Consider the following 20996-nt stretch of genomic DNA (forward strand, 5'->3'; position numbering starts at 1 on the left):
CAAGTAGCGCCGGGTGAAATTCAGATGACAGTGACTAGAAAAGGAATGAGACTATCGCCTGGTGGGAAGGGCACACACCTGGGAGGTGCAAGACTCAAGTTCATATCCCTGCTCCAATGACTATTTAACTATTTATAACAAGTGGAACAGCTTCAACCAGGAGAGACTGAGAAAACCCTACACCAGCCTATCCAATAGCCCAGTGGCTAAGGTGCTCTTCTGCAATGTGGGAGACCCAAGTTCAAACCCCTTCTCCCCATGGGACACTCACACCCCAGGAGGACCGTAACCATTGGGTTCAAGGTTATAAGGGATCAGCTGCCCTTCCTCCCCCAGTCTGTGAATCTAGTCCTCCTTGGCTTTTATCAAAATGCCTGAAATCAAAAAAGTTGGATTGAAGCAAAACATGTAGCTTTGACATGAAAATTTTTCAACTTTTCAATTCAATGAAAATTTCCAAACAAAAAACTGGTTTTGCTTCCACCCGAAATGAATTTCTTTTTCCAATGTTTTGGATTTGCCAGTGAACCAAAAACTCCATTATTCACCCAGCTCTAATGCTGAGCACCTGGTAATCCCATTGGCTTAGAAGGGAAATGTCTTGGCAGCTCTGAAACTCAGGCCCAAAGCTTCGTCAGAAGGGCTACACGCGCCTTCTCCCTTCGAGCTGCATTTTCAACGCTGCTAGTCACTAATTTTGCATTTCACTCCCCTCCCCAGGTTTCTGATCACTCCTATTATATGCTCCCAGTTACATGTAACTGGCATGACAGCGCCTGCATAATTTGGCCACCAGGCCTGATTCTCCGCTCACGTTCATTTTATAGCAGTACAGCTCCATTGATTTCAATGGGGTTACTCAAGATTTACACCAGTGTGATTGGAGCAGGTGGCCCATGGCTTCCTGCCAGTCCCATAGCACCCTTTCTCCTGCTGACCACCTCCTAAAGGAGTGCCCTTTAGGATACTGCAAACAGCCAAAATCTACCTCCAAGAGCAGAGCCGAGAATGATTTGGAAAAGGAAAGTCTATAAAACTCAGGCTCTCTGGCCTTACACAAAGGGGATAATCGCTGCACCCAGGACTTTCAACTTGTCAGCGGAAAGGAATGCTGTCAGTCGGCTGCAGTCCATCACCGCACACGCACCCATCAGCCTCGCATGACGAATGCTCATGTTAGCAAAAGGCAAAGCCTGTCAGCCCTGGAGAACTGAGTTTGCCATTTGCCCATGGAACAGACAGAGCCTGGATGGCAGGAACAGCACAAGTTTCCCGCACACCCTGCCCTGCCCGCCTGCCTCCACCTTGATCTGGAAAAGGACGACTTTTGGCTCCAAAGGGGACAGTCCATTCTCTATGGCCAACTCAAGCTGTGACTGCTACAGTGTCTGTCACCTGTGACATGGACACATGACCACTAGGAGCTGGGCCACGTCTTACCAACTCATTCCACATAGCTGGTTTGATGGCAATAAGTTTCTCCTCCCCCCAGCCTGGGCCTGATTTAACATGACTACCCAGAAATAAAAGGCTCTTTATCCGGTTAGCCATCCAGTCCCCATCTAATTTCAGAAAGAAGTCCTAGAATCCTCATGCGTGGCCCATGGGCCTGACCAGACATCGCTCAACGCTTCTGGGAGACAGCATCCCAACAGCATGGAACTATGTCGCAGAGCCATACCTCAGATTGTCATCAGCTCCTCCCACCACCACCAGGCTGTTATCAGCTCGGATTTTCTCTCGGAAATCTTCCATAGCTTCAGCGTTGCACTGCAAAGAATTCTGACCAACCACAAAGAGAACTGGCGTCTTCATGTCCAGCAGGGGGTCATCCACATCCTGCAGAAGCATGGGACAACGAGACAAGCTAAAATTGAAGGACAGAGGGGCCATTGGGCGATAGAATATGAAGGCCCGGGACCTAACAACCTTTATGGGGCAAGTTAATACATTTATACTAGAGGCACTGAGCCAGAAACTCAACTGATCTAAATCGGTGTCATTCGACTGACTTACACCAGCTGACACTGAGCCACTATCAGCCACTCTCGCTGCATTTTCCCCCGTCACTGCAGTAGCTACCCAAATGCCATGCTAGATCGACTAACATGATGAAGTGAGCTGTAGCTCACGAACGCTTATGCTCAAATAAATTGGTTAGTCTCTAAGGTGCCACAAGTCCTCCTTTTCTTTTTGGGAATACAGACGAACACGGCTGCTACTCTGATACCTAACCTGCAAGAGTAAGTCGCAGGCCTGTACCATTCAGTCTCATGACTTTCCAGGTTATGCCCCAAAAGGGATATTCCCAGTGGGAAAATGTGGCCCTGAACAAGGCTTTGGTACAGAACTGTCCCCTGTATGGAACTCACTGCCTTCTATATGGAGGCAATACAGTGCCAGGGCCTACTCTTCTCACACAGCCCCCAAAGCTAGTCAGCTGAGTGGCACCAGGGTCCCAAGATCACTCCTGAATCAGTCTCAGACAGGCCAGCTAACAAAGGAGCACATCAGGTCACCAGATAAGTCTGCCTAAATTGGCATTCTTGTTGCTGGGTGCAAAGCAAGGTGAGATCTGCAACTGTTTCTGGAGTGGGGCCTAAGAGGGGCTCTAGAGATGGGTCACAGGCACACAACTCTGCTGTCACACCAAGGATGCAGTCAAACCCTTAAGCTCCTTCCCTACCAGACTGCCCCACCATAATTCACTGCCCAGAGCCCGGATTGTTGGGACATGGCTCTCCATCACCCCAAACGCTAGATGGGCTCAGACACACTTGAAAATACTTGCAGGTGAAAATCAAACTTCAGACCCTTGCTCTTCTGGTTGGACTTTAAAACAAGTTCACAGATCCAGTGGCCTGGTTAACTAACCAATCCCGTCTTTTGAACTCTGACCACTGCTTTGGGCTTACCCCTCTGGGCCCATCCACTGTGAGCAGAGGGAATCCAAGGCACACAACTGCGGTGACGTACTCCACCACTGAGACCTAGAGAGACCAGCAAGACAGCGTCATTACCCAGAGCCCTCCCAGAACAATCCCGCTCAGCGTCAACATAGTTCGCAGAGCCCTGGCTGCTGGGCTCCCGCCATTGCACACACCTGGATTTGACAATACCTCCCTCTAACAAAGATCTCAAACTCCTCATTTGCCTGTGCCCAAAAAGACGGAGACTGCAACACAGGACCTCAGGATTGGAGGGAAAGGAGAGAAGCCCGCTCAGGGCTGTGGCGGAGAGAGGCGACCCCTCCCCACCGGACCCAGCACAGACCTGCCCCAGACTTGCCATGGCTGGGGGAGAGGGGCCCCTCCCTTGACCCGGCCCAGGCCCGCCGGAGCTGCCGCAGCCTGGGAGAGGCACCTCTACCCCTGCCCCAAGCTGCTGCGGCAAGAAGGCTGGGGGGAGTCCTCTCTCCCCACAGCAGCCACGGGGCAGCCTGCACCCCCAAACCCCTCATCCCTGGCCCCACCCCAGAGCCCAAACCCCTCATCCCCAACCCTGATGTGGTGTCACACATCACCTCCATATTGGTGCACATAACAAAATTCATTCCGCACATGGAAGTAAAGAATAAGGGAACACTGGGGCTGTGTATTGACAACAGGCAGACCACCAGTAAAGGACAGACTTTTAATCATTGAGTCACACATAATCCTAGATAACGCCAAACATCAGCTCACACGAAGCTGGGGAACCAACTAATACAAGGCTTTACTTGGTGTGATTGCCAAATAGCAAGCTTCTTTCTATCACCCTGAAGTTAGATTCTTCCTGAGCTGCCTCTCCCTCCCTACGACCTGGATCTCCAAGCAGCTTGGAACCCATCATGCCACCCTCAGGTTCCACGCTCTGGAACTGTATTAATACTTTCTTTATCAAATCTTTTGTTTTTAAAAAAATGTTCCCTTTATTTTTTCAGTTTACATTTCTAACACAGCACTGTTCCGGCGTTTTTGTGTCTCTGCTGCTGCCTGATTGTGTACCTCCGGTTCCAAACGAAGTGCGTGGTTGACCGGTCAGTTCATGACTCTGAGGTTCTCCTGTACTTTACCCCACCCCCTTCTTGGTATTCTAGTGCTCATGCGGAGATCACAAGAGGAACGGAAAGCACAGTTATTCACTCTGGGAGGACCCTCTTCTCCTTTGCCTGTGCTCCTGGAATACAGAACCTCCCTTGAAGATACCGCGCCTGATTCCCATAGCTCACTTTTGCCTGGATGTAAGTGCAAACTGAACTCCAAGGGGCAGTAAAACAGGGCAGAATCAGGCCATCTGTCTCAATGAGTGCTTCATGTTCTCGAAGAAAAGTGGGTCCTTTAACTCCAATACCCTGACAGAGTGACATATCTGGACCAGTCCGATATACTCACTGGGCTGCAACCATGTATCAAACCCCTACACCGGCATCTCCAACTCCACTCTTACCCATTGCCCTAGTTTGCCTTATCCAGTTCCCCACCGGCCACATCCACCTCAACTGCCACTAATCAACTTAACTTGCTCATCACCACTTGAACATTCAGTAACAAGGAGTGGTGAGGCAGGTGATCGGCCACACAAATGCCTTTGGTCTGGTAATACAAGAGCCAGGGAATATCAGGGTTCCTCACTGTTTTATAAGTAGCTTGGACACACCTTAGGGCCACACTGTTCAGTTACCGCCCGTGCCCAATCCAGCATGGGGCCGAGCGCTGGGAGGGCACTTGCGAATCAGAGCCAATCCAGGTGACCTTTATTCAAGAGGTACAGTGTAAAGTGGCCTCTGATAGGATGCAAGACAAGAAGTTACTTACGTGACAGGCCACCAAGGCTCCTGTGTTCCATCCAATCAGGATGATCGGCTTGTGGGTGAAATGGTTGTGAATCTGGCCGAGACAGAAGAGGGAGTGAGAGGAAAGGCAACAGTACAGTGCAGGCACGGTGATGGTCATGGGTGTTAGAGGCATATGTTACAGGCCCACCTAGGCTGCCCATACACTTACCTCCAGCACTTTGCCTCTGACTGCACCAATCATGTGTTCAAGACACTGCAACACTCCCACCCCGCTACCATTATTCAGCAGGTGGGTGGCAACAGGGATCACCTGGAACACAAGCCACAAAGAGAGCACCGTATAAATCACAGCAGTTCCACTGTGAAGCAATATGTCCTGATGACCATTCATATGGATGCACTGACAGGGGTGAACACACAGAGTCAGGACTCAGGGGTTTACGGTCATTCCCCTACCAACCCACCCCACCTGCTTCTGGCTTTTCTCCTAGAGTGCTCATGCAGTCAATGCACAAGGAAGGCTTCGAGCAGCACTTCACCCAGGCAGAAGACAGGCTACCAGACACCAAATAACCCCTTTCCCCTGACCTGTTTATACTGCAGAATCCCAACCACATGGTCTTCAATCCACTCAATTGGGCAATCCCTGAAGCAGAATCATGTGCTAGGACAGTAGGCCTCCTGCTATGGCCCATGGCCGCAGAGGTATGGAGTGCCCTGCCTGGAAGACCAAGCAGTGCGCGTCTGAGGGGAGCTGCTCCAGGGGAGGACCTAGCTGTTGGGTGTTTGACAGCAGTTGCAGGATCACAGAAGCCAGCTGAACAGCAGTTACACTGCCCCTAAATGCCCCTGAAGAGCTGCTAGTACAAACGTCAGCCCCTCCTCCCTTCAAAAACATGCCGAGTTACAAACCTTTCCCAGGCAGGAGAGCTGCGACTGCCAGAACCGGTGCCGGCGAGAGGTGGGGAACATAGAACTGGAGGGTCCGGAAGACGCAATCAGGATGAGAGGAGAACCAGGCAACTTGCTCTACAAAATTCAACGCAATAGAAAGATAAGACAAGCCGCTTCCTTTCCCCGAGACCTGCCCGCTCCCCCGCATCCTTGACAGGCCCAGGCATGGTCCCCAGGACAAGCCTGCGAAGCGTACCAGTCAAGCCACACCCTCCCCCCGCGCTGCTCTGAGCAAAGGACTCGGACATCTGCACCAGCACAGGACACACAGAGGGGTTTGTCAGACTGAGCTACTGAAGAGCCGTGTGCAAGTTAAGACGGCAGATCATTTGAACCAGAGCTGCTACAGAGCCCAACCATGCACTCGAGCCACAGGTGCCGAGAACAGGACATGGCCAGCAGTACTTACGAGTACCGGTGATGATCTCGGAGCAACCCTTGCTAAACAACCAAACATAGCTAGGGATGATAGACAAAGGACAAGCCCAGCCCAGGCCTCCTAGAACAGGGGCCAAACAGCACCCCCAAGGCACAGACTGAAGGGAAAACTAGACCCCCTGCCTTGCTCATCTCAGAGAGAAAAGGCAGTATGGATTTCTCCAAGGACTGGGTCTGAAGGAGAAGGAAGAGGGCACTTGGGCACTTTGAAGACAGGACGTACTCGGGGTAGAGACACCATGACAGAGACCATGATGCCGAGCGTACAAGAGAGACCTGGACGGAGAAGCACAGAGAGAGGACTGGGGAGAGCGAACAGATTCGGGCACCAATCAGACACTGAGCTGAGCCCCTCCCTCCTTGCAAGCCCAGGGATGTACTCACAGGTTTATTATGTGACAAGACACCCACAGCTGGGTCCCATGGTCTCTTCAGGAGGAGGGAGAGAGCCTCAGCCCCTGCTGCCCCTGTCTTTGTGGTGGACGAGAGCAGCATCCTGTCAATCAAGGTGGGGATCTGAAACCAAAGGCCAGACCATGGCTGAAGAAACTAATTAACCACACACTTGATATCCTATGGGTTCTTCCTTCAGAACTGATTTCACTGGGCACGTCAATGTCTATACCAGAGCATGGGAAATTCAGTTAGCTTTTCCCCAGCAACAGGAGAATGCACACCTGGCACTCCCCTGCCACACACACTATGGGGTACGAGTCCAGGGGCTAGTACTTGGGTTTTTCACTGCTGTGGAGGAGACCCAGAGCAGCACAGCTGGGAGTGCACAGGCCACAGCTCAGCAGGAGCTGTCTTCAGACACAGGTCCAGCCAAGTTACCCTTTGGGGAATATTTGCTCGCAGACCATTACTGATGGACTACAGACTTTGCATTTTCGCACATCAAGGAACTTGCTGACTCAGGACACTGGAATTTAGTTGGAGAAAATGAGACCTTTAGAGCACAGAAATTGACCAGTAAATGTTCCCTCCTCAGGGCACTAGGTAAGGACAACACATCAGTGAACAGGCGTCACTACCGATTCCAATACCTTTTGTTAGCAGAGATTCATTCCGCAGATACTGCATGAGCACTAAGAAGTGTCAACCCACCAGAAGGGAGAGTCTGTATTTGATATATCTGCACGCTTTTGTCTCAGCGTGCAACCTTCACCCCCAAACAGCTCCACTGGCTCTCCTTCATTGCAGGATCCAGTTAAATAAATGACCTCTTTGTAGTTAAAACACTGCATGCACTTCTCCAGCCTCCTGACCAGATCTCGGCCGATTTCTGCCCTCTCTGCTCCCTCCACTCAACTAGCACTGAGCTCTCCTTTAGTCCCTTCACAGCACCGCATCGCCGCTGCCACGAAAGCCTTCTCCTTTGCGCCTCCTGCCATCCGGTGGAACGATCTCCCTCTACTTCACAGACTCTCCGTTTTAGCAAGGGCTGTCGATTAATCGCAGTTAACCCAAGCAATTAATGTAAAACAAACTAATTAGCTTAAAAAAATCAGTCATCATTAATCACAGTTTTATTCGCACTGAAACACTAATAAAATACCAATTGAAATTTATTACAACTATCTTGGGTGTTTTTCTGAATTTTCAAGTATATTGATTTCAGTTACAACACACAATGCAAAGTGCTCACTTTATATTTTGTTTGATTAAAAATATTTGCACTGTAAAAACGGTAAGAAAAATAGTAGTGTTCGGTTCACCCCAGACAAGTACTGTAGTGCAATCTCTATCGTGAAAATGCAACTTGCACATGTAGAAATTTTTTTTTAACATAACTGCTCTCAAAAATAAAACAATGTAAAACTTTAGAGCCTACAAGTCCACTCAGTCCTACTTCTTATTCAGCCAATCGCTAAGACAAACGACTTTGTTTACATTTACAGGAGATAATACTTCCTGCTTCTTATTTACATCACCTGAAAGTGAGAACAGGCGTTTGTATGGCACTGTTGTAGCTGGGGTTGCAAGGTATTTACGTGTCAGATATGCTAACCCGGGGTTCTCAAACTTCATTGCACTGCGACCCCCTTCTGACAACAAAAATTACTACACGACTCCAGGAGGGGGGCCTCAGGTGGGGGGCCAAAGCCTGAATACCGGGGGGGGCCAAAGCCCAAGGGCTTCAGCCCCTGGCAGGGGGCCTATAACCTGAGCCCTGTTGCCAGAGCTGAAGCCCTTGGGCTTCGGCTCCAGGACTCAGTAAGTCTAAGCCAGCCCTGGTGACCCCATTAAAAAGGGGTCGCAACCCACTTTGGGGTCCCGACCCAGTTTGAGAACCGCTGTGCTAAGCATTTGTATGCCCCTTCATGCTTCGACTCGTAGATTGCACCCTCTTTTTTACAGTGCAAATATTTGTAATAAAAAATAATAATTAGGGCTGTCAATGAATTGCAGTTAACGCATATGATTAACTCAAAACAAATTAACGCTTTTTTTTTTTTAAACAAATGTTAACTGCACACCAGGGCCATCCTCGGGTGGGCGTCAGTGCGTGCCTCGGGGCAGGGGTGCCCCCCTACTGCCACCCTGCTCCATTGCTCCCCCAACACACACTTTCCCCACAACACCAAAAATATTTCAATAAGTGATATTCTATTATTGCTTAACAACGCGATTAAAACTGCGATTAATCGCAACTGTGTTTTTAAATTGTTTGACGGCCCTAATCTTAGCTGATCTCTCTGCTGTAAATGTCTTTTTCAAACCTGCTCATCCTTCTGCACCTCTAATATTTATTGTATTTAACCATTTGGGGAGTTAGTTTGTACGACGGATGCTATGCAAAAGTACAGCTGTATTGTACCAATTCACCCTGCCTTCATGGGATGGGAACGTTGTACTGAAAGTGCTTATCCAAACAAATAAAACACACAATTCTACTTGAATTGAGAGAAAAAGATCAATTAATGAAGTTTTAGTGAAACACAACATTCCTGTAGCACGTTTCCTCAAAGTCTTCTCTGTTTGCCGAGAACACTTAACGCGGCACATGCCTCTTGCATACAAAGCATAAAAGAAGGTACTGAATATTACTGCTACAAACACGATCACCCCCCCCTTGCTCTGCTCTCATGATTTTCAATCCATAGATCTCAAGCACTTTCCAAACTAGCTCAGTATCATTACTCCCATTTTATGTATGGGGAGACTGGGGCACAGAGACGTGAGGAGACTTGGCCAAAGATATCCAACAGACCAGTGGCAGAGCAAGGGAAACAGCCCAGGTCCCCTGGTTCCTAGCACAGCACCTCCTAAGTCCCCTGTATTTCTCTGAATCACTTCCATAAAAGTTTAGAAACTCATGTTACAATAACTCTCATCCCAGGAGCTCCAGGGGCTTTACAAACTTAATTGTTTACAACCTGCCTGTAAAGTATTAGTCCTCTTTTACAAAATCTATCTATCTACGATAACCGAGCACCCTTCATGCTATGCTGTATTTATTCTCCCAGCCCCTTCTGTGTCATGGCAGAGCTGCTATCCCCATTGTACAGAGGGGAACTGAGGCACACAGAAAATAAGGGATTTGCCTGGGTCACACAGGAAGCCTGTGGCAGAGCGAAGAGCTGACCCAGCCTCTCCCAAGTCCCAGGCTAGTGGCCTTTCCTTTCCTCACTCTCTTGATAGGGCAACCAAGTCAGAGAGAGGCAAAGTGACATGCTGAAGATCACCCAGTACCGCCACAGAAAAACTAGGAGTCCTCCCTCCTAATCCTCAAGGCAAAAGCTCCCCAAGATAGCACAGTGGGGAAAAGGGAAGGAGAACGGGGCAAAGAAGCTACTTTTCCCCCAGTCACCCAGAAAGGAGATCAATGTCCCTTCAGCTTCCCCCAAACAAACCGTTTGAAGAGAAAGTGGTATTAAGTGAAAGCAAAGTATATTCCAGAGCTCATTGTGTTTATCACCTTTCCCTTAAGTGTCTGCAGAGCATCCAGGTAAGCAGCCAACATAGGTAAACTGAGAGTCTCCACCAGCGTGGTGTGAAGCCACTGGATCAGCTTGGTGTCCCAGTTCACACTGGCCAGAGCTTGGCGGACCCGCCGGGCGCACTTGTCCACTGCTATCCTCCTCAGCACTGGCTCATTGCAAGCCTAAAAACAAGGGGAGCAGACCACATGGGCGTAAGGAAAGTGAGTGTGCCAGGACCATACAGAATCCACCAGAGCAAAATTCGCTGCTACAGCCTCTGTTCCTCTGGCGAGTGAGCATGGGCCAATCCTTCTCCCACTGAAGACCACATTCTAATCCATACCAAAGCCATAAACGTGCTCACAGTGGAGGTTACAAGAGCTGAGGATCCAGACTGTGCTACGTTTCATGGCCGCTGCCAGGAAGGATTGGGTGCATAAGGAGGCAACACATCTGCTGCAGCTTGAAGGAGAGGGGATGGGGGAAGAAAGATCTTACCCCTTCATTGGCCAAGCGGGCGAGCCTGTCAGACTGCAGGGCTTTAAGGATTTTATTAAATAGCTTGTTCTGGGCCATCGTCCAACCCGACCTGAAAGGAAATCCAAGAGGGTAGTTTAGATAGGATATAAAGAGTTTAGTTCAACATTACGTTTTTTCACTCCTAACTCTTAAAACGAAGCAGTGAGGGTGCAGGTAGGTAAGACCGTGCAGCTGATCTATCAGCTTTTAGCACCCAGGAGTTAATGGCTCCCACTCCTGCGCTCAGATCCCATGCCTCACGTTCAATAATTATCGTCTCTACACTGTCTTATGGCTTTGGCTACATATATGATCTGGGCAATGCAGACTGAAAAAATACCAACCACCTTACGTGAAAGCCACCCACGCATTTATCATCAGAGGATGTCCAGATAGTCACGCTCAAGTCTCGTGGATGATCAGGAGCTGGAAGTGTCATCTTTGTCTTTACAGGCAGATTTCCCTGGGTTTGCAATGAGGATCTCACTCATGACCTCAGAGCTGTGGGGATTTTTCTGTGACTCTGGGAGGTTAGTTTACATTTACCAGAATTTTGTTTCTAAAATTTAAGATTATAATGAATATAAAGTTCACCCAGCAAGTCAGTGGTAAGCCAGGAACAGGCTAGGGCTATGTCTACACTACACAGCCTACATCAGCATAGCCCCAAGGGCATACACAGCACACACCAACAGAAAGAGGTTTTCTGCTGGCCCAGGAACACCACCTCCCCAAATGACATTAGCGATGGTAACAGAAGCCCTCTGTCATTGGCATAGCTGCATTTCCACTGGGGTTTTGTTGGCACAGCTGTGTCACTAGTGAGTTTGTTTTTTCACACCACTAACCAACACAGACCTGGGACTCAGAAGACCTGAATTCAATTCTCAGCTCTGTCACAGATTTCCTGTGTGATCTTGGCCAACACACATGCAGTGCCTCAGCTCCTTGTTGCTCCTCTGTCTCACAAGAGGCACTCAGACATTACAGTGTCGAGAGGCACTCAGACATTACACAACAGGGGACAAAAGCCCACAGATAGATGGGTGACCTGCATTCTAGACGATTTCTAACCCCATTCCTTAGACAAAAAAATCACCTTTCCTTCCTAATAAACAAAGCACTCAGGCAGAAAAAGCATTTTCAAACAATGTTTTAAGAAGAAACACAGTTACTAGCTCCAGGCTGCAATTCAAATTACACATGCAGATGCAAAACTGATGTACAGTATCTTACACAGAACAGAAGAGTGTCTGCTTCAGACTACAGACAGTCTTCATAAGTTCTAAAGAGAGAGGCCTCTGTAAAGGAGACTGATGGCTAGCACATATAGAGAGGCAACTGAAAGCTCTTCCTAGGAATATTTTGCTTGATTGAAGACTGACTGAGGAAAAAAGGGAAGGGACCTTGGACCAATGTGAACTCTCATGCAAGTGAAAAACAAGCAGCATCTGATCCAGTTGTACTTGTGTGCAAAATTCAGGGCAAACATGATACATTACATTTAGAAAGCCACAAGAATTAACAGGGCTCATAGTGGGGGAAAAGGACAGAAAATCCATTTATTTAGACTGGTAACTAAAGCCTCAGGAAGTGGCTAGACTATGAGCAACTGCAGCCTATCTTCAGATGTTGACTTCAGAGGCTCATATGTCATTGTAAAATTAACAGCTGGATAACACATTCCTTTGAATACCTGTGCAATGAAATAAGTGAAAGTTCCACAGTTTATAAAGGAACTAAAGTCTCAAATTACCGGGAATTCTGGGAAATATATTTCTAGAAATCTGAACATAAGAATACTAAAGAAAAAATAAAGCCCAGAAGGACGTGAAAAGTCACCTAAAGTGGAACAGTGCATGTCTAGACACATTAAAACAAATAACAAAACCAAACCAAGGCCCTCATCCTGCAAAACACTCACTGCCAAACACTACATACATACAATCCCAATGCAAAAACGAGAAAAGGTCTGCTGTCCAATGCACATTACAGAATAAACTAACCCTAGGTCTATGGTCTACCCATTTTGTATCGCACAAGACAACATTACAGATCAGTCATTGGTTTTACATGAGAATGCAAGTCAGCTTAATGTCGACAAATTAATAACGCTTTGTCCTTTTATAGCTTTTTTTGCATCAGGACTTCAAAACACTCTACAAACATTAATTCTCCCAGGCAAACACAGAACCCAGAGACAGCATGGACCAGTAGCTAGGGCATGGACAGAGTCAGGAGACTCTTCCTAGCTCTGCCACTGACCTGCTATGGGAACCTGGGCAAGTCATTTCACCTCTGCCTCAGTTTCCCCTCCCACCCTTTGTATTGACTGCAGACTCCTTGGGGTAGGGACCCTTTCTTATCTGTATGCACAGTGCATAGCACTATGGAGTCCCAATCTCGGCTCAGGCTCTCTACGCTAGCATAATACAACCAACAAGAGGATTCCTGAATCCCAAACTTCCGCTGGGACCACTAGATCCCTGCCTCTATGTACTACCATTTCCAAGTTGCTTATTTTGTTCCTCTTCCCAGCTAACAGCCTCTCAGTAAGCACTGCCGCACAGAAACCCCCCACAGCATCCCAGCCACGCTACCTGTTCATGTGTTCCTCCCAGTCATCGGGCGGAGGAGGGGCATCGGCATCCGTACGGGCAAAGATGACGTGGCGCTCACACTCGTTCATCACACTGCGCGCTTTCTGGTTGTCGTAGAGGGGGACAGGCGTGGGTGTGACAGTCTCCACGTCGATGGGGACATCCACCTCACTGAAAGGAGAGCTGGGATTTCAGAGAACAGGACCCTGCCGTATCACAGCAGACTCAGAGCAGCTGGTTTCTCAACACAAAACAGGAACTGGAAACACACTGCAGCGGGTTACAGGTACCTGCCTGGCAAGACGGAACCGAGACAGCACACCTGTGCCCACCTGTCTGAAAGCACAAGGCTCCTTCAAGCTTATTTCATCCTCAGATATCGGACCATGACTAAGAGACAGCCTTTGAAGCTGCTGTCACTGGAGCAGAAGGTGGAATCGCGCTGTTTTTCATTGTATTTGTAACAGTGTTCTGCACCACACTGTCTTGGGGCCAGGCTACGCTACAAAATGAAATGTCATCTAATAACATGGTTGTCTCCTGACAAGGTTACTTGCAGCCTGTAGTGCCGATGAGCCCTGAATCAGGTTTTAACCATGTCTCCCAACCCACTCCAGTCATAGGCACAGATCCTGTAGCACACACCTGTGCGTCTGCATGACGTTCCAGTGAACTCAGCAGGACGCCATACACGCAGTGATCCATGCTTGGAGATTTCCTAGCCCCATGGGGCCTTCAATGGTCCGAGGTGGTAGCAGTTTGGTAACATGGGTCAAATATAGTTTAAGAACATAAGTACAGGTATACTGGATCAGACCAAAGGTCCCCTTAACCCAATATCCTGTCTTCCAATGGCATCCAGTGCCAAATGGTTCAAAGGGAATGAACGGAAAGGGCAATTTATCGAAGGATCCATCCCCTGTCGTCCATTCCCAGCTTCTGGCAGTCAGGAGTTTAGGGACACCCAGAGCATAGGATTGCATCCCTGACTATCTTGGCTAATAGTCATTAATGGACCTAACCTTCACAAACTAATCTAATTCTTTTTCGGATTCAGATACATTTTTGGCTTTCACAGAATCCCCTGACAATGAGTTCCGCAGGTGAACTGTGTGTTGTGTGAAGAAGTACTTCCTTTTGTTTGTTTTAAACCTCTTGCCTATTGATTTCATTAGATGACCTCTAGTTTTTGTGTTACGAGAAAGTATAAACACTTCTCTATTCACTTTCTCCACACCATTCTTGATTTTATAGACCTCTATTGTATCCCCTCTCCCCTTTATCATCTCTTTTCTAAGATGAACCATCCCAGTCTTTTGAATCTCTCCTCATATGGAAGCCGTTCCATACCCCTAATCATTTTTGTTCCCCTTTTCTGTACTTTTGCCAATACTAATCTATCTTCTTTGAGATGGGGCAACCAGAACTCCACCCAGTATTCAAGGTGTGGACGTACAATGGATTTCTCTAGTGGCATGATATTTTCTGTCTTATTATCTCTACCTTTCCTAATGGTTCCAAACATTGTTAGCTTTTTTGACTGCCGATGCACATTGACTGGATGGTTTCAGAGAACTATCCACAATGACCCCAAGATCTCTCTCTTGAGTGGTAACAGCTAATTTAGACCCCATCATTTTGTAGATACTGTTGGGATTATTTTTCCAGTGTGCATTACTTTGCCCTTATCAACACTGCATTTCATCTGCCATTTTGTAGCTCAGTCACCAAGTTTTGTGAGATCCCTTTGTAACTCTTCACAGTCAGTTTTGGACTTAACGATATTGGATAATTTTGTATTGTCTGCAATCTTTGCCACATCACTGTTTAACCCTTTTTTCAGATCATTTATGAATATGCTGCACAGCACTTGTCCCAGTACAGATCCTTGCGGGACACTGCTATTTACCATTCTCCATTATGAAAAGTGACCATTTATTCCTACTCTTTGTTTCCCTATCTTTTAGCCAGTTACTGATCCAGAAAAGGACCTTCCCTTTTACCCCTTGACTGCTTACTTTGCTCAAGAGCCTTTGGTGTGGGACCTTGCTAACAGCTTTCTGAAAATCGAAGTATACCATATCAGGTGAATCACGCTTGTCCGTATGCCTGCTGACCCCCACAAAGTATTCAAAGATCAGTGATGCATGATCTCCCTTTTCAAAAGCCGTGTTGACTTTTCCCCAACATACTGTTTAAATGAACATGTCTGATAATTCCGTTCTTTACTCAAGTTTCAACCAGTTTGCCTGCTGTTGAAGTTAGGCTTTCCGGCCTGTAACTGCCAGGATTGTGTCTGGGGCCTCTTTTAATAATCGGGATTACAGTAGCTATCCTCCAGTCATCTGGTACAGAGGCTGATTTAAGCGTGAGGTTACATTCAAAAAATAGTTCGGCAATTTCATATCTGAGTGCCTTCAGAATTCTTGGGTGAATAGCATCTGGTCCTGGTGACTTCTTACTATTTAATTCATCAGTTTGTTCTACTGACAGCTCAATCTGGGACAGTTCCTCAAATTTGTCACCTAAAAAGAATTGCTCCAGTGTGGGAATCTCCCTCATATCCTCTGCAGTGAAGACTGATGCAAAGAATTCATTTAATGTGTTTGCAATGACCTTGTCTTTCTTGAGTGCTCCTTTAGCACAGGGGTGGGCAAACTTTTTGGCCCGAGGGCCACACTGGGGTTGCGAAACTGTACAGAGGGCCGGGTAGGGAAGGCTGTGCCTCCCCAAACAGCCTGGCCCCCACCCCCTATCCGCCCCTGACTGCCTCCAACCCATCCAACCCCCCCTCCTCCTTGTCCTCTGACCGCCCCCTCCCAGCACCCCCTGCTCCTAACCGCCCCCCCCGTGACCCCACCCCCATCCAACCTCCCCACTCCCTGAAAAGGTGAAAAGTCAAAATCTTGAAAATTTACATGACTTGAAAATGCAAAAAAGTTTCAGCTCAAGTCAATTGAAACATTTAATTTCAGTATCTGGAGAAAAAGTAGAGAGGTAATTTCACTTCAATTTGGCACTGGTGCGACCACTGCCGGAATACTTTGACAAGTTCTGCCACCCACAATTCAAGAAGGGTGTTGATAAATTGGAGAGGGTTCAGAGAAGCGTCATGAGAATGATTAAAGGGTTAAAAAACCTGCCTTACAGTGAGACATCAAGGAGCTCAACCTGTTTAGTATAACAAAGAGAAGATTAAAGGGTGACTTAATTACAGTCTATAACGGGGTTCTCAAACTGGGAGTCATGACCTCTCAGGGTCACAAGGTTATTATGTGGGGGTTGTGAGCTGTCAGCCTCCACCCCCAAACCCCGCTTCACCTCCAGCATTTATAACAGTATTAAATATAAAAAATGTGTTTTTAATTTATAGGGGGTGGGGGGGTCGCACTCAGAGACTTGCTGTGTGAAAGGGGTCACCAGTACAAAAATTTGAGAACCACTGGTCTAAAAGTACCTACATGGGGAATAAATATTTGATAATGGTTCATCAGTGTAGCACAGTTGTTTTCAACCTGTGGTCCGCGGACCCCTGAGGGGTCGCAGAATATGTTTAAGAGGTCTGCAAAAGGTTGTTACCACTGAACTGTTTTAAACCTGTGGTCCACAGACACCTGGGGGCCCGCAGACTATGTCTAAGATTTCCAAATGGGTCCACATCTTCATTCAAAATTTTTTAGGGGCCCACAAATGAAAAAAGATTGAAAATCACTGATCTAGCAGAGAAAGGTCCAACACAATCCGATGGCTAGAAGCTGAAACTAGATAATTTTGGACTGAAAATAAGACATTATTCACAAACACACACACAAAAACGAGAGCAATTGACCATAGAACAATTTGCCAAAGATCGTGGTGGATTCTCTACCACCAACCATATTAAAATCAAGATTGGATGTTTTTCTAAAATATCAGCTCCAGGAATTACTTTGAGAAAGTTCTCTGTCCTCTGTTATACAGAAGGTTAAACCAGATGACCGTAATGATCTGTCTGGCCTCAGAATATATGCATAATTTTGAACTGCTTCATTTCTATTTCAACCTTTTTAGTTTTTTTAGTTTGTTTTTTTACTGAATTAAATTCCAAAGTGACTTTTGGTTTTGAACTGAAAAACTGAATATTTTATTTTTTAAAAAAGTCAAAAGGGAACACGCTGATCATTCCAAAACATTTTTTTCAAACATTTTTCAAAAGGGGAAATTCAACTGCAACAGCTTCAGTTTAGAAAAATCAGCATTTTCTGACAAACATTTAATTGAAAACCTCCCACCCAGCTCAGTTAGCATGTGTTAACGTTTTAAAAAATCTACACTAGACAGCACAGGTTGCCCTCTAGGGGAGACCTTCTACAGCTAACATGTTCAAATACAAATTGTCCTGTCTAGACAATTGTCAGATGAAATTCAGTGTTGATAAATGCAAAGTAATGCACATTGGAAAGCATAATCCCAACTCTACATATCAAATGATGGGGTCTAAATTAGCTCTTACGACTTAAGAAAGAGATCTTGGAATAATGTGAAGTGGCAGTCAAAAAAGCGAACAGACTGTTGGGAATCTTTAAGAAAGGGATAGATAATAAAACAGAAAATGTCATATTGCCTCTATATAAATCCATGCTACACCCACATCTGGAATACTGCACGTAGATCTGGTCGGGCAGGGATGGTGTCCCTAGCCTCTGTTTGCCAGAAGCTGGGAATGGGCGACAGGGGATGGATCACTTGATGATTCCCTGTTCTGTTCATTCCCTCTGGGGCACATGGCACTGGCCACTGCTGGAAGACAGGATACTGTGCTAGATGGACCTTTGGTTTGACCCAGTCTGGCCATTCTTATGTTCTTAGACTGGGGTTTCAACATGTGTTACCTAATGTGATAAAAAGCACCTTGTAAACAGACACAGAAAGCAACGAGTGAACCATCAAAGCACAGGAAAGGAATACACAAGGTACGCGAGAACCCAAAGCCAATCAACTCAGTAGCACCAGAAAGGGCTATGCTCACATGGTGCTGTCTTGGTGCCTCCTGGGGGTGACAAAGAGCATCCGAGTAGGCCGGGCACTGCTAGCATCGGGGTGGGCACTCCATGGCTTGGCATAGCTGTGGTCCAGGAAGACCAGGTCCAGCTCTCTCTCATGGACAGAGAGCTGGAAGAGCAACGAGGTTCCCATCCTTCTGGCTGAAGTCTGGAAGTCCCGCTCGCTGCCTCGGTACGACATGTCTTCTGGGGCATCCCCACTCCTAGCGCCTATGTAAATGCTTCTTACGGCTCCTCATCCTGTCCACCCTGTGCTGGGGCAACATGGGAGAAGGAGGTAAACACGCTGTGGGGAAATGGCCCGTGCTGTATTGCACCGTCCCCAACACAGATGACAAAGCAGAGCCCAAGCAGAGCAGCCTCCCCCCACCAGACCCCGGGAGACAGACACCTCTGTGGCACGTTACGGCACCCAGCTCCAGCCCCATAACACCCCCAGCCAAACAACCCAGTGCCCTCTGCCCTTCAGATTCCCGCTGGCAGAGCATCTGGCACCGCCCCCTCCCAAATCCCTCTTAATGCCCCCCACAGCCTGACCTCCTGCTGCAACACCAACCCAGCCAGCCAGCTTCCCTGGGGGCTGGGCGGGGAACTGGGGGTCGCGGGGGGGCAATGGCAGGTAGTGGGGGGAACTAGGTGGGGCGCTGGGGGCACTGGGGGGCAGGGTTGGAGGGTGCGGGGGGGCAGTGGGAGGTCTAGGGGGCTGGGCGGGGAGCTGGGGGGCACGGAGGGCAATGGCAGGTAGCGGGGGGAACTAGGTGGGGCGCTGGGGGCAGGGCGGGGGAGCAGTGAGGAGGTGTAGCAGGGGCAGTGGGGGGAATTAGGTGGGGCAGGGCGCTAGGGGGCAGGGCGGGGGGTGCAGGGGGCAGGGCGCGGAGCTGGGGGGAACTAGGTGGGGGCTGGGGGGCAGTGTCGGGGGTCCGGGAGGCAGTGGGAGGCCTGGGGGGCAGGGCGGGGAGCTGGGGGGCAATGGCGGGTAGCGGGGGGGGACTAGGTGGGGGCTGGGGGCAGTGGGGGGCAACGGGGGGTGCGGGGGGGCAGGGCAGGGAGCTGGGGGGCAATGGCGGGTAGCGGGGGGGACTAGGTGGGGCGCTGGGGGCAGTGGGGGGCAATGGGGGCGCGGGGGGGGCGCTGGGGGGCACGGTGGGGGTGCGGGGGGGCAGTGGGAGGTCTGGGGGGCAGGGCAGGGAGCTGGGGGGCAATGGCGGGGAGCTGGGGGGGACTAGGTGGGGGCTGGGGGCAGTGGGGGGCAATGGGAGGGGCGGGGGGGCGGGGCGCTGGGGGGCAGGGCAGGGAGCTGGGGGGCAGTGGGAGGTCTGGGGGGCAGGGCGGGGAGCTGGGGGGCAATGGCGGGTAGCGGGGGGGGACTAGGTGGGCGCTGGGGGCAGTGGGGGGCAATGGGGGCGCGGGGGGGCGGGGCGCTGGGGGGCAGTGGGAGGGCTGGGGGGCAATGGCGGGTAGCGGGGGGGGACTAGGTGGGGGCTGGGGGCAGTGGGGGGGGGCGGGGCGAGACTCACCGCGCGGGGCGGATCCGCGCCTCTGGCGCTCGGCGTCTGCACTAGGCCTCGCCGCAGCCCCGGCCGCCCCGGCGCACTGCGCATGCTCCGCTCCGCTCCCACAAGACCCGGCTGCCGGGATTCCGGAGCGGAGCCGGCGGCGCTGAGACAACCCGGCGGGTGGCCCCTGACCCGCCCGGAGCGGAGCTGGCCGGCTCGCCGCCAGGCACGGCGGGGGGGCCCAAGGGCAGCGCTTGGGGAGCCGCGGGCGGGGGCAGCAGGCCGGAGACACCCGCGCCGGGGTGGCCCCCCCCAGCCATGGTGCCCATTGCCCAGACACAGCCCCCCCCCGAGCCATAGTCCCCCCCCGAGCCATGGCGCCCATTGCCCAGATACAGGGCCCCCCCATGGTGCCCACTGCCCAGACACAGCCCCCCCCCCGAGCCATAGTCCCCCCCCCGAGCCATGGAGCCCATTGCCCAGACACAGGGCTCCCCCATGGTGCCCACTGCCCAGACACAGCCCCCCCGGAGCCATAGTCCCCCCCCGAGCCATGGAGCCCATTGCCCAGACACAGGGCCCCCCCATGGTGCCCATTGCCCAGACACAGCCCCCCCCGAGCCATGGTGCCCCCACGAGCCATGGAGCCCACTGCCCAGACACAGCCCCCCCCCAAGCCATAGTGCCCCCCCGAGCCATGGTGCCCCCCCGAGCCATGGAGCCCACTGCCCAGACACAGCCCCCCCCCAAGCCATAGTCCCCCCCCGAGCCATGGAGCCCATTGCCCAGATACAGGGCCCCCCCATGGTGCCCGTTGCCCAGATACAGCCCCCCCCGAGCCATGGTGCCCCCCCGAGCCATGGTGCTCCCCCGAGCCATGGAGCCCACTGCCCAGACACAGCCCCCCCCCAAGCCATAGTCCCCCCCCGAGCCATGGAGCCCATTGCCCAGATACAGGGCCCCCCCATGGTGCCCGTTGCCCAGACACAGCCCCCCCTGAGCCATGGTGCCCCCCCGAGCCATGGTGCTCCCCCGAGCCATGGTGCCCATTGCCCAGACACAGGCCCCCCCTATGGTGCCCACTGCCCAGACACAGGGCCCTCCCATGGTGCCCACTGCCCAGACACAGCGCCCCCCGAGCCATGGTGCCCCCCCCATGGTGCCCATTGCCCAGACACAGGGCCCCCCCATGGCGCCCATTGCCTAGACACAGGGCCCCCCAGTGAGCCATGGCACCTCCCACA

At 50.4% G+C, this 20996-nt stretch overlaps 1 protein-coding gene across 12 annotated transcripts in view; it reads right to left on the reverse strand.

The window, feature by feature from the left end:
* Window positions 1–19885, reverse strand: part of KANSL3 (KAT8 regulatory NSL complex subunit 3) — an 87137-nt gene extending 67252 nt beyond the window's left edge. For 11 of the 12 annotated variants that reach the window (XR_013344581.1, XR_013344580.1, XM_077805783.1 and 8 more), the window contains exons 1-11: window positions 19774–19885; window positions 18223–18505; window positions 13215–13385; window positions 10594–10684; window positions 10092–10277; window positions 6554–6685; window positions 5690–5806; window positions 4986–5087; window positions 4797–4868; window positions 2916–2990; window positions 1682–1839 (exon numbers count right to left, since the gene is read on the reverse strand). Coding sequence is in view for 10 of the 12 variants with exons in the window: in XM_077805783.1 (XP_077661909.1) it covers window positions 1682–1839; window positions 2916–2990; window positions 4797–4868; window positions 4986–5087; window positions 5690–5806; window positions 6554–6685; window positions 10092–10277; window positions 10594–10684; window positions 13215–13385; window positions 18223–18437 (1319 nt within the window). In the remaining 2 variants the exon portion in view is untranslated. Of the gene's footprint in view, window positions 1–1681; window positions 1840–2915; window positions 2991–4796; window positions 4869–4985; window positions 5088–5689; window positions 5807–6553; window positions 6686–10091; window positions 10278–10593; window positions 10685–13214; window positions 13386–18222; window positions 18511–19773 lie in introns of all 12 variants that reach the window. The other variant, XM_077805777.1, reaches the window with a different exon arrangement.
* Window positions 19886–20996: the final 1111 nt, after the last annotated feature.

Source organism: Eretmochelys imbricata, chromosome 26 (genome assembly GCF_965152235.1).
Source record: "Eretmochelys imbricata isolate rEreImb1 chromosome 26, rEreImb1.hap1, whole genome shotgun sequence".
In the NCBI taxonomy this organism is placed as follows: Eukaryota; Metazoa; Chordata; order Testudines; family Cheloniidae; genus Eretmochelys; species Eretmochelys imbricata.